Raw genomic sequence first — 13752 nt, forward strand, 5'->3', positions numbered from 1 at the left:
CTGGCCTGAGAGCGAGCGAGAGAGCGAGAGCGAGCGCGAGCAGCTGGGAGTTTGGAGCTGAGCTGCCGGGGGAGAGCGGAGCGTGTTTGAGGTAAATATCTTTATAAATATAGCATGTCTCATGAAATATTCACCACAGCGATCTGGTGAGCCAAGGGTCAGAAATAACTCCCCCTGTCACTGCACTTGTTAGACGTGTAAAGCTCTGTGAGCCAACCAAGCCGGGGCGAGCACAAGGGGAGAGCGAGAGCGAGAGCGAGAGAGAGAGAGAGAGAGAGAGAGAGAAACATTGCAAAACTGACAGGAACAAGGCCCCATCTCACTAAACTACAGCTTCGCCCATGTCACCACGTGGCCCATTGCTGTTCCTATGGTGATACAGTGTGTTCATGTTCACCATACGGACAAAAGTATTGGGACACCCGCTCACTCATTTCGTTTCTTCTGAAATTCAAGGGTATTAACAAAGAGCTTATCCTGCTTTTGTCGGAGGAACTGTCTCTACTGTCCAGGGACAAAGGCGTGCAACTAGATTGTGGTGGAGCAAAAGTACTGGATGGAGGCTGGATGGAGCCCACGCTTGGCATTAGGCATGGCGCCAATGGGCTCATCAGTAGATGTTAATCTGCTCCAGAGAGCCCCTCCTCCCCTCCCTATTCTATTGCCAATACTTTACTCTAAAGGGACTCGACAAGCTGTGTCAGCACTGGGTGCATCTCAAAGCAGCTGGATGCACATTCGTTAGAAGGGGTGTCCACAAACTTTTGGACACACGAAAAAAGCAGGTTCAGGGTTAAAGCTTTCTTGTTTGGCCGTGCTGATGTTACTTGCAGTGCTTGGAATCAGAGGACAGCTCTTTCTACCCGTCTGCCACTCTACTTAGCATCAATTCCAGGCCTTCAAGCAGCTAACGGCTCGTCGCATTCTACTGTTTGGCCCAAAACAAACAATAGCTTTTTCATCAAGTCAGCTCAAGGGACTACACACTGCATCGTCAAAGACCAAATCCATCAGACCAATCCTGTGTGAAATCCGCTCTGTTTACCTCCAAACTTATTGTTTCTGCAGTGGCTCCGGAAGCCGACCGTGAGCATTCAGCTCCATCACTGACCAACGAGAGCTTAATCATGGTCAGAAGAGCCCTGTTTGACCTCTGAAACATCTCGGAAATGAATGAATGGACATTTGCACCCTGAAATACTGACCTCCAGTAATGTCCGTGACATTACTGGAGACCTGTATCCTTTTGAACCCGGCAAATCAGGGTTCAAAAGGGCTATTTATTTGATACACCCTTAAGAAGGGAGAAGGGAGGGTTCTTCAAGGGTTCTCTGGTTCTTCATATATAAGAAAAACATCTTGCATATACTTTCATAGAACCTCTCAAAAGATGCTTCTATAGTACATACAGTAACTGTCTCTGTCTGGAGGCTTTCAGTTCGTTAGCGTTAGTGAGGTCATGATGTTGGATGATGGTGATCACCACCCCACCTCATCATCCCTAACTCCCCAACTCATCCCAAAAGTATTGGATGAAGCACCACCATCCATCATTCCAGAGAATGCAGTTCTACCACTGCTCCACAGCTCAATGCTGGGGGGCTTTATACCCCCCACTCTAGCCCACGCCTGGCATTAGGCAGCAAGATGCCAATAGGTTCATGTTGATCAGCTCCAGAGAGTCCTATTCTATTGGCAATACTTCTCTACAGAGACTAGACAGGCTGTGTGTCGTCAATAGGTGGAGGTCAAAGTAGCTGAATGCATTCATTCCAAGGGGTGTCCACAAACATTTGGCGAAAAAGTGCATGTATAAGAACTGTTCCAGGAGCAATTCTGAAACTGCTATAGGATCTTTACATCGCTGGCTGAACCTCTAGGATTGACCTCAAAATAAAAGTGGTTCTTCTGCTGCACAGCTCAAGGAACCTTGAGTGTAGCTGATCCAGCTTGGCTCCACTTTTACTTTTGTCTCTATTACTCACACAGCACTAACAATGCACGAATCTAACGATGGAGGACAAGTCTTTAACAGTTACTCACGAACGTGTCAAGGCCGGTTAGATTTCCAAGGTGGTGAGTGGGATTTCCTTATGCTTTCTCTTTAAGAACAGCTCCAGCATCAGTGCTGCTGTGTGCAGATCCCAAATCCTCTCTCCCAAGCCAAATACAAGCCCATGGTCTGCAGCCAGCTACCACAGGACGGCTCTTTCGATCGGACCGTATCTTCCCTATCTGTCTACTTACAGGGTTCATAGGACCTCTATTCTGAATAGCACTGATTACCTGCTTTCAGCAGCACCTTCAAGAGGTGGGATCTACATACTGGGCAGAAAGTGGACAAAGCATCAGAATCTGAGCCACTGGGTCAGAACTCTTGAACGGGGTGTTTCCAGCATGCTGTACTCAGTGCCTATCAAAGGTGCTTCAAGGAGGGGGTACTGGGGGCTCACTGATGCTCATGGAGGCCCAACCTCCATGGTACCACAGGATACCTTCAGAGGTCTTGCCCACGCCTGTTTTTGGTGGCCCAAAGGGGGGAAATACTAGTACTACACAGTACTAGCTGATCTCTGCTCTCTTTCCAAAGGGGTCTATTCTTTTATTCTGGTCTCTGTAATGAAGCACGGTGGCTAAAGTGGAACACCCAGAACATCCTTACTGTGTGACTGAGACTAATCACCCCGGCTTTAACCTGGCTGAGCTAGAGACGAGCTCACACACACACACACACACACATACACACACACATACACAACCAGAGCCGTCCCCTTTTGTCCCCAGCAGCAACTCCAATAGCCTACAGCTCCGCGCGATGTCATATTTTATTTAATTAGGGCTATTAAATATAATTAAATTGCGCTGGAACTTAAGACAGCTAAGTGGCAGTACAATGCGGTGGTGAGGAAGCCTGAGTCCTACTGATATTTAGGTGAGAAATATTGGATTCAACCCTCGAGTGGTTCCTCTTCGCTGGCTGGCCCATATTCTCACAGATAACATTGACTTTTCCCACACTAATAAACGTAGCAGGGAGAGGATCTAAAGAGAAGGCTGTAGTAATTGCTGTGTATCGCTCTTCGTTAATGTGTAGCCCTCCCCGCTTAAAGAGGGTCTGAAGATCGAAGATTTGGCTTCGTTATTATCGTTTGAGCCCTAAGAGAACCGCTTAACCAGACAAAAGGACCTTTTTTGAGGTTTTACTGGAGAACTTGCTGTATTTTCACCTCCTATCAACATAATGTGCAGCCCAGCGCTCCAGCCACGCGCCCCCAGCTGGCCACCGACGTTCAAAGGCGTTGATATCTCGCTGAGTGTAGGTCGTGAGGTCAGGTGACCAAAATGTTGATGAACAGTGATGCAAAACCAGGACTGTCTGTTTGGGTGTTATTAACGTATTCATGCTAATATTAGTGTCTTCAAATTTACTGCCCAGGACATTTTCTTAACCCTAATTTTAATAATGCTAAAAACACATAAAATGTCTAGAAATAATTATAATTCATAAATAAATTATAATATTTGACATACTCTTGCAGTGTAACTACAAACAAGCCCAAAACTGCAAAGTGCACCCCGAAAAACTCCTCAAAAGCTCAAATCTGCTTCCTAAATGGTCGAGCGAGCATCACACTGAACACTCTCTCTACTAACACTAAGATGGTTTTGGGAAACTGGGCCCTATGCAGGATGTGATGTCAAAAATAAGCTTTTTCTTTTCCTGCCGCGGAGCCCTCCGTCACATTTGTGTGTGTGTGTGAGTGTGTGTGTGTGTGTATATATATGTGTGTGTGTGTGTAGAGGTTATGATGTGATGCAGGTTGACGTGTGTGAATGAAGCAGCAGAGTTTAACGCCTGTCAAAACACTGCTCGTGTGTCAGAGCCAGACAGAGGGAGAAAAGATCAAACTCAGAAACACACACACACACACACACACACATGCTGACACACACACACACACACACAAACACACCGACACAGGTCTGCAAGTGCTCAAAGCTTGCAAAGATGATATACTGTTCTGCTCAAAATTAGCTTTATGATTTCTATGCAGAAGCTCAAACACACACACACACACACTCATACACGCTTATTGCTGCTTCCCTTTCTCTCTCACAACACACACACACACACACACACACACACACTCACTCATACACACTCTCTCTCTTCATTTCTGCGTTTGAAGCTGACAGATGGATATATTAAAGAGAAAAAAACAAATTTATGAAAAATGATCTGTGCTTTGAGAGTATGAACAGCTCTGCTATATTCAGGGTAAAGCGAGGATGGGAGAGGGGGGGTTATGGGGGGATATGGTGGTGGGGTGGGTTGGGGGTTTTGTGGGGGGGGTGCTGAGTGTTTTTCAGCGTGTCATTTTCTATTTCACGTGGAGAACAAATGGGTGCGGAAAGGTTTAGCATAAAAGAATACTTTAACCTGCTGGGAGGCAATTATGAATACAAGGCGGCCTGCACATGTTTAGCTGCACGCCCGAGCTGACATTCAAGCTTCTTAATCATTTTCGGAGGACATTTCATCTGTGCCTTTATTCTCTCCGCTCAGCCCCGCGAATTCTCTCACTCTCCAAACCTGAACTAATGAAAGGAGTAAAAAATTTACTCGCACTAACTGCAATATGAGTCAGGGAGGCAAGGCAAATGTTCATCTTTCATTTCAATAACCCATTATTCAAATGCTGAAGTTTAAATAAGATTAAAAATTACCCCCCCTCAAACCTGGAGCTTATTAAGAAAGCAGTTTAAAATAGAATTTGGTTTATTACCAAAGTCATTTACATTGCAGGCAGATTGAATGACTTGGCATGTCTGTAAAAATAGATTTGCGATATATGAGTACTGTAGATTAAATACATATTCATATTTCCAGGAATAAACACAAACACAAAGCTGGACTTGCTCGCTACAAATTGAAATAAAGGTTTTGCGCCTGAGGATTTTGTAGGTCTATGTTCCTAAAAAAGAAAATCTCATATATACAAATACATATTGTCAATGTCGGGCAAAAACCTTGTATCTTCATTTTTGCCCTTTTTCATTTTTTGACATGACCTGAACTAATGAAAGGAGTCAAACATTTACTCATATTATCTGCAAACTGAGTCAGGGAGGCAATGCAAATGCATACAAATACATAGTGTCAATGTAAGGCAAAAACCTTGTATCTCTAGTTCTAGTTTTTCATTTTTTGACATAATGTGAATCTGGCAGTTGTTCTTTACATTGTCTCAGAATATCATGATGAACGGACCAATAGAAATTATGCAAAGTGACTGTGTATATCAGTGGTAATATACACACACACACACATATACTGGACGTATATATATATATATATATATATTTTTTTTTTTTTTTTTTTTTTTTTTTTTTTCACACACAACCTTGTATCTCCATCTTTGTCAGCTTTTTCTTTGTCATCTTTGACACTGACAAAAGTATATATAATATTGTTTAGGTCTCTTAAATTGAAACAGACACAAAATGATCATTCTTGGCAAATTTCCATAAACTTCCAAAACCAGAACTTTTCTAAATCCAACTAAACTGCCTTAAATATGGACTAAAAACTAGAAACATGAAACGTCATCATGTTCCCAGTCTCCACAGTCTACACAGATATAGATTACTGTGGTCACACAGCATGTGGTATCCCCAAAACTGGACTTCCAATGGAAGTCAATGTAAAAAGTTAGTTTGGCGCATTTCTATTGGTCCATTCAGCAGCAAAAATGTAAATATATACCATTTCTCCATAAACAAACAGTGCCACAAAAGCCTAAACGCAGCATAGAGAGAGAACCGGTGAGACATCTTTGCGGCCCTCTCTGAGCCAGTCTGTCTGACCTCCTGGATGAGAAGCCGCCGGTGTTTTGCAGTGGGACACTTTGAAATCCGAGATAAACCATTTCATCATATTTCGTCATTAGCGCTGTCAGTGGCTCTCTGTCTCGGCTGGGGCGAGCGGACGGGCTTCGGCAGCGCCGCGTGTGGGGTTCTGACTAATTTGGCTTGGTCCTGATTATTAAGGCCATTTAAACGTGTGGCAGCGAGGACAGTGTCTCTGATGCCTCGAGAAAAGCCTCCACAAACAAGGAGCGCTTAGCCCGAGAAAAAGACGCTATTAAAAGCAGAGCCAGTGTCATAAGCCTTTCCCCGTGATAACTTTGTCCAACTCGGAATATTATTTTATGAGGCCCATTTCCCAAGATCCCTCTGGCTGCTTTGTGAAGGACTTGACTGCTCTGTTTTTTTTTTGTTTTTTTTTTGCTCGAGATAACTAAGGGAGAGAAAGCGAGAGAGAGAGAGAGCTAAAGAGAGAGGGAGGGAGGGAGGGAGGGAGAGAGAGAGCTCTCCCCCTGCAGCTGGACTGAGCTAAACTGCCTCTTTACCCCTATTCAATAGCAAACTGGCTCTTTTAATCCTACTCTATTCTCTCTCTCTGCCTCTCTCTCTCTCTCTCTGCCTCTCTCTCTCTCTCTCATTTTGAGCATTTGAATTTTAATGAGCTTTTCACCTTTTAAGCAGATGGCTCAGGCTGGATTTCTCCATGAAAAGTAGGGTGAGTTCTCTCTGTCACGTTTTTGCACAATTTGTTTCAACTACCACAGTCCTTCAGGGGGTTTCGGGAGGCTTTGACTGGGTAATGTGATGTTTCACTCCGCACGGCACAGGCTCCCCTAATGAAATCAGCTGAAGGAAAAACAATCTCTCTGGAGACTCGCAGATGAGCGGTATCACAATCACTACAGGATGCCCACAGTCCTGCAGAGGGAAACGACTTGTGTCTCCCTTTGTCTGAGGCCCAGGCTCCGGCCCCGCCTGCGCATGTGCGCTCGCGTGGTGCCTCGTGGCGGCGGGACAGGTGTAAAATGAGGAGCTTTAAAAGGATCATTAAAAAGGCGGAGTTCTGGGTTTGTCTGGGGTTTGTTTCGACTGGACAAAGCACTGGGCAGTGCGGTACGACACAGGAAGGACACCTTTCATGTACCCTGGTTGAGAACCTGTGTCCATTTCCAACGTATGGTACCCATAGGAGGGGTTCTCACTATCTTCACTATCTTCATGTGGCTTTATATGAAGTGAGGCTGTCTACTACTAATTTGCCTAACATGCATTGGTTACATGGGTGTTAATGAGCAAGTGTGTGTGTTGGGGATAGCCGTGTGGATCGGTTCTAGCTCAACTAATTGCTGTAGATGATTGTTAGCTATATGGCTAACTGCTATTCGTTTGTAGTATTTGGTAACTGATTGGCAAATAAGGCCGGTGGTACAGAATGCTGGAGTTTCCTCGTCCAGAACTAACCAAACATACATACACGCATACACAGATTTATCCTGTTCTGCTAAGCTCAAGGGTTCTTCAGTGGTTCTTCAGTTGTCAGTGGCTCTACGAACTAATTGCCGCTTAAAACCTGTTGTATATGGTTCTACATAGCACCAAAAAGGGTTCCACTATTCTACATAGCCCTTTCTAGCACTAAATAGAACCCTTCTGCTTAGAGTGTAACCTCACCTACATCCATAAAAATGGGGTTATCCAAGGTTTAAATGCTTGAGTGGCTCTGTTTCTAGTTACATGTTGGAAAATCTGTTGTGTGTGATACCTACATTGCACCAAAAAAGGGTTCCACCATTGCTACAACTGAAAGAACCCATTTTCAGTGCTACATAGAACATTTTTGCTTGGAGTGTAACCTCAACTACATCCATAAAGATGAGGTTCTCCAATGTAGGAATGCTTCAGTGGTTCTTTTCCTAGTTACATGATACCTACATTGCACCAAAAATGGTTCCACCACTGTTACAAGTGAAAGAACCATTTTTCAGCACAATCTAGAACCCTTTTGCTTAGACAGAAGTTTCACCTACATCCACAATAAAGGGGTTCTTTAATGGTGGAATGCTTCAAAGCACCAAAAAAGCACCAAAAAATGGTTCCACCATTGTTACAAGTGAAACAACTATTTTTCAGCACAATCTAGAACCCTTTTGCTTAGACTGGAGCTTCACCTACATCCACAATAAAGGGGTTCATTAAGCGTGAAATGATTCAGTTGTTCTTTTTTTGTTCTCTTTTCCTGGTTAAATGGTACCTGCAAAGCACCAAAAAGGGTTCCACCATTGTCAAAGAACCATTTTCAGTGCTATGCAGAACCCTTTTTGCTATTTTTCAGAGTTATTCCTGGTCCCAGTTTGGAATCCCAACATGAAGGGGTACCCAACTCAGCAGGGGGTACTTTACGCTACGGTGCGGGTCGCTTGGCTGTGGAAATGACGCAAAAATGTCCTGTATTTGTAGATGGACTAGTTTATAGGTGGATATAGTTTATAATCCCCCTAATTAGTACCGTATAACTGCATGTGTAAATCAGCACACACTCGCCTCAGACTGTGCCGAGTTCAGTTCATCTCAAACAGACTTGCTTATGTGGTTTCTGACAGTGTGTGACACACTCCTAGGAACAAAATGCATGTTTCAGGACGGCTGCCGCTGCGGTTTCTAGCTGCTCTGCGTTTTTTCCGTCGGTGTCAGACCTCTTTTTCAGACAGGCTGCTTTTCAGAGAAATTGGGACCTACCTGGCAGGCCGCTCTCTTGCTTGGGGCAAATTCCTTTCGGAGGCGTCAACAGTCTCTCATCTTCCTCCTCGGGTGTCACCTGGATTCCGATTTCGACCGGTTCCACCACCTTCCTCAGTTCGGCCCGCGGCGGAGAGGGGCTGCTGCGGTCCACCGTTTTGTCGTAGCAGCCGTGGCCGCTCGTCAGGCTCTGGCACTGCTTCTTCTTGTGCTCGATGAAGAGCAGGATGTCCCCCAGGGGGAAAGTCTCCTGGCACTGGCCGCAGGTCAACAAGTCATGATCCCCCAGGCCAGGGGGCAGCGAGCCGGCCATGCTAGGCTCCAGCAGCGCGTGGGGGTGAGGGGGCAGCTCGGCCACGGGCATTCCTGCATCCACATGCTCAGCGTCCGCTGCAGGGGCACAAACAGAGAAGCGTCAGTCGGCACCGGCACTGCTAAGCAGCAGTCTCTCACTCTCTCTCAACACTATGTGGACAAAAGTATTGGGACACTTGTGCATTCATTGTTGCTTTGTTGCTTTGTTGCTTTTCTCTCTACTGTCCAGGATACGCTTTCTACTAGACTTTGGAGGAGCATTGCAGTGAGGATTTGATTGCTTTCATCCCATCCCAACTCCACAGCTCACCCCAAAAGTATTCCAGAAAACACAGTTCTTCCACTGCTCCACAGCTCAATGCCCCTCTAGCCCACACCTGGTGTTAGGCAGCATGGTGCCAATAGGTTAATGTTTATGTTTATCTCCTCCAGAGAGTCCTATTCTATGGGCCGGATTAGACGAGACATTGGAAGGAGTGTCCACAAACTTTTAAACATATAGTGTATCAGCTTAAAATAGGGTTCTTGCCCACCACTGACCCAATATCAGCTCACTACTAGCCCCACTATTCACTGAGCAAGGCTTTAGCATCGACTGTATTATCTTGCCTAGATTATAACCCCTTAAACTGAAAGCCCCCCACCTCTTATGTCCACATTCTTCACTCTTATAACCACATTACACTCATACATATATTCATCCAGCTTCATGGTCATTTCTGAGCAATTCATTATTCATTCATTCATCCATTAAGTTCTGCAGTGCAGTAAGGGGTTAAAAATTCGCGTCTGGAGCAGAGCGGTGCGGAAAATTAAAATAAAACACAAATTATATGGAACTGGAGACGTAATCACGCAGTTCAGGATCAGTTCATACGGCGTTTAGCTATTCGGCAGCTTGTTAAAGCGAAGGAAGCGAATGCCCAGGCCGCTTTTACAATTCACCTCCGTCCCATGACAGTCCCTCTAAACTCGGAGAGCGGAGAATAAAAAGGGACTCCCCACTTAATCATCCCGCCGGCCACACACACGGCGCCGCTCGCTCTCCGGCATGTTCTGTCCTGCTCTGGGCCAACTCCTGATAAACATCCATATGTGGGGCCAGGTCCCAACCACACTGTTATTAATACACAATACAGTGCCTGTGAGGCCGAGAGCGGAGGAGTGGAAAAAAAGGGACGGGCTTCGACAGAGAGTGAGAGGTTTTAGAGGAAGAGAAGCAAAGGAGACACCGGTGGCGTGTCTGATATCTGAGTGTATCGCGGGTAGCGTCAGTACTTCTGGACCAGTTACAGACTACATGGCTCATAATATGGACAGAATATTACACCAATCACTGAGAGCCTGTAAACAAAAACAACTAATAGTAGGCAAGCCGATGGGATGTCTGATGCAGTGTATTATATTTAGGGGTCTAAGAAGCTTTCATAGCTGTGTAGTTAATACACGTTAATAAAAAAGATTCTACATGCACAGCATGTCCAAATGTTTGTGGACACCCCCTTTAGTCTAGAATAAGAGTGTCTGGAGCAGATGTATATGAGCGATTCTTCTGTGCAAATCACACAAGGAACCCTGGATAGCATCTTTATAGTTAGGACCGGTGGAAAAGTCTCATATTCGTGCGTCCATAACTGAAACATGGTGAAAATACGTATCTAAAAGAATCTAAACTGTTTTATCGTCAATTCTTCATAGTCAAACCTCTAATTTACAAAGCAGAAAAGTTCTTCATGGAAGCAAAAGTGGTTCTTCTATGGCATCATTCAAAGAACCATGTATAGCACCTTTATTTTTAGGAGTGCACTAGCTCAAATTTCCATTAGCCTCTCTAACTGTAATACATGGTAAAAAATGCATATAGTCTCCAGGGATCGTGATGTTATACAGTTGTCTGGTTCTTCCTAGATTCCTCCACAAAAAAGGTTCTCTAAGGAACCTAAAGTGGTTCTTCTATGGCATCACTGTGTATCACCTTTATATATAGGAGTGCCACTTGATTATATTTAATCAAGAAGTCTAAGAAGCTCTAATAGCTGTGTAATTACATGTTAATAATCTCTGTACTAACAACATAACCACTGGTGAAGTGTTCAGTGCTACAGCTGGATAGTATGAGCTAGATCTGCATGTGTATCATTCTCTTTAGATTTGACTCATGTGAATACACAAGTTTATCTCAATAGCTGTAACAGGATACACACTGTTATGTGGTTATACATGTGTCATAGGAAGGGGGTAACTGTATTTCTATGAACTGCCGCTTTTCCTGTTCAGCTATTTACAGCACTTGTGCATCAAACGAAGCCAAAACAGAAGCAAACTGAAGTGCAGTCAAAACGACTCTACATGCACAACATGTCCAAATGTTTGTGGACACCCCCTTTGACACAGACGTGTCAGTCTAGAATAAGAGTCTCTGGAGCAGATGAATATGAGCCTACTGGCACAATGCCTTAATGCCAGGCGTGGGCTAGAGGGGTATAAAGCCCCCCTTAGCTTTCAGATGTGGAGCAGAGGAAGAACTGTGTTAATTCCTAAATTGGGTGCCAACATAACTGTGATACACCGTGAAAATAAATATTGCGATGTTTAATTGATGCCATATTGCCCAGTCTTTGTGTGGAGGCCTTATGAGAAACTACAGCGGTTCTTTACACTTGAACATCTTGCTCTTTCGAAATTGCTCCACAGACAAGTTCTTCAGGAAAGCAAATGTGATTCTTCTGTGCAAATCACCCAAATATGGTGAAAATACGTATCTAAAAGAATCTGAACTGTTTTATCTTCAATTCTTCATAGTCAAACCTCTCATTTACAAAGCAGAAATGTTCTTCATGGAAGCAAAAGTAGTTCTTCTATGGCATCACTCAAAGAACCATGTATAGCACCTTTATTTTCAGGAGTGCACTAGCTCAAATGTCCTATAGCGGTGCCTCTCTAACTGTAATACATGGTAAAAAATGCATATAGTCTCCAGGGATCGTGATGTTATAGTTGTCTGGTTCTTCCTAGATTCCTCCACAAAAAGATTCTCTGAGGAACCTAAAGTGGTTCTTCTATGGTGTCACTGTGTATCACCTTTATATATAGTATACCGGCCCAAAATTCCCATATTGGTGCCTCCATAACTCTGATACATGATGAAAATACATATTAAGTGTTATGATGCTATATTACCGGACTTAGTTTGAGGCCCTATTAAAAACTTTACAACGGTTCTTCACTCTCAAACATCTCTTTCTTCCAAGATTCCTCCACAAAAAGGTTCTCTGAAGAACCTAAAATGGTTCTTCTATGGCATCACTCAAAGAACCCTGTGTATCACCTTTATATGTAGGAGTGTACCGGCCCAAAATTCCCATATCGCTGCCTCCCTGACTCAGATACATGCTGGAAATACAGGCTGTCTCAGAGTTTGTGATGTTCTAGTGTGGAGGCTTTTTAAGAAACTACAACGGTTCTTCACACCCACGTTTTTAGGAGTGTACTGGCTCAGAATTCCCATATCGCTGCCTCTCTGCCTCCCTGTGATGTTATAGTGTGGAGGCTTTTTCAAGACTTTACAGCGGTTCTTCTCCCTCAAACATCTCGTTCTTCCGAGATTCCTGCACAGACAGGTTCTTTAGGGAACCTGCAGTGCTCCAAAGAACGCAGTCATAAGAGCTCTGAGGCAGTGCAGACGCTGGAGCTGCTGCTGTCGCCTTCAGATCAGCAGTGAAATCAGGTGGTGTGTATGTGGAAACCGCAAACATGCCGGACACCCTCACAGCCTCCATTTTAAAATATCAGCCCACACCTTTCAGCCGGGCCTTTGTAGTCGCGGGCCCTCAGCCTGCTCGAGCACTTTCTCTCTCTCTCTCTCTCTCCCCCTTTTTTTTATTATCAAAGACAGTGGAGGCCCTTGACGAAGCCCCCCTAGAGACCCTCCACACAGACAGGCCGTGTTGATGTTACATGTGACAGCTTATCCTTGTGCCATACTAATCACACGATCTAGACAAACACCTATCTGGCTGCCACTTTACACTCTTTTCGGCTTCCTGTCACCGCTTTCAAGCTCGCGCCGCGCTGCATGATTTGGGCTAAACCAGAAAAAGAAAGAAAACGGAGAAGAAGCAAAAAAAAAAAATGAAAGAATCTACCACAGCAACGCTGTGAGCTCTGAAGCCGACGAGCAGGTGGGGACCTTTGATGAGCACGTAAATCTGAGAGACGAGAGGGGAAGCGGAGAAATTAGCAAATTGTCAGAGACGACAGAGATCAGCGAGGACTTTTCGCCTACAAAAAACAGCCCTGCAGCCAAGAAACGTGACCCACAGCACAAGCGCACTGCAGTATATGAGAGTAGGGCCTGGGCTGGGGCGTAAAATGCAGTTTAGCGAGCAGGTTTAGCCTTCGGTTCGCCAAGGTGGACACGGCACAGGTGCTACAGCGTGAGGCAACGCTGCTGTGATGTGAGGCAATCACTCACGGCCTGCAGACGTGTGCTCTTTAACACTCAGGCAGAGCCAGCGACGACTCTCTGCGCGTAACACAGGTAGCCATGTTTACATCTCCCACAGGACTCGCCTCACCACTAATTTTAGATGATAAATTACAAGCAGCCTGCGCATCCATCTGCAATTTGTCTGCGCTCCAGATTAGAAATGCAGACAGATTTGTAACGTCAGAGTGTGAAAACGCGAGAGCACTGCTCTCTGCTAGGGAGGAGCCTCGTTAGGCTTCAGGCAAAAACCTTGTATCTCTAAAATGGACACTTTTATTGGTCCGTTCAGCATGACAATCTGACCCTAATATTTTGGGAAAAAGCTATTTTACTTGGCAATAATA

General features: G+C 44.7%; 1 protein-coding gene across 2 annotated transcripts in view; it reads right to left on the minus strand.

Annotated features, from left to right (window-relative positions):
* Positions 1–13752, minus strand: part of bcl11ba (BCL11 transcription factor B a) — a 77174-nt gene that overhangs the window by 47160 nt on the left and 16262 nt on the right. For both annotated transcript variants that reach the window (XM_072689023.1, XM_072689022.1), the window contains exon 2: positions 8601–8994. In XM_072689023.1, the coding sequence (XP_072545124.1) occupies positions 8601–8994 (394 nt within the window). The remainder of the gene's footprint in view (positions 1–8600; positions 8995–13752) is intronic.

This window comes from Salminus brasiliensis, chromosome 10 (assembly GCF_030463535.1).
Source record: "Salminus brasiliensis chromosome 10, fSalBra1.hap2, whole genome shotgun sequence".
Classification (NCBI taxonomy): Eukaryota; Metazoa; Chordata; class Actinopteri; order Characiformes; family Bryconidae; genus Salminus; species Salminus brasiliensis.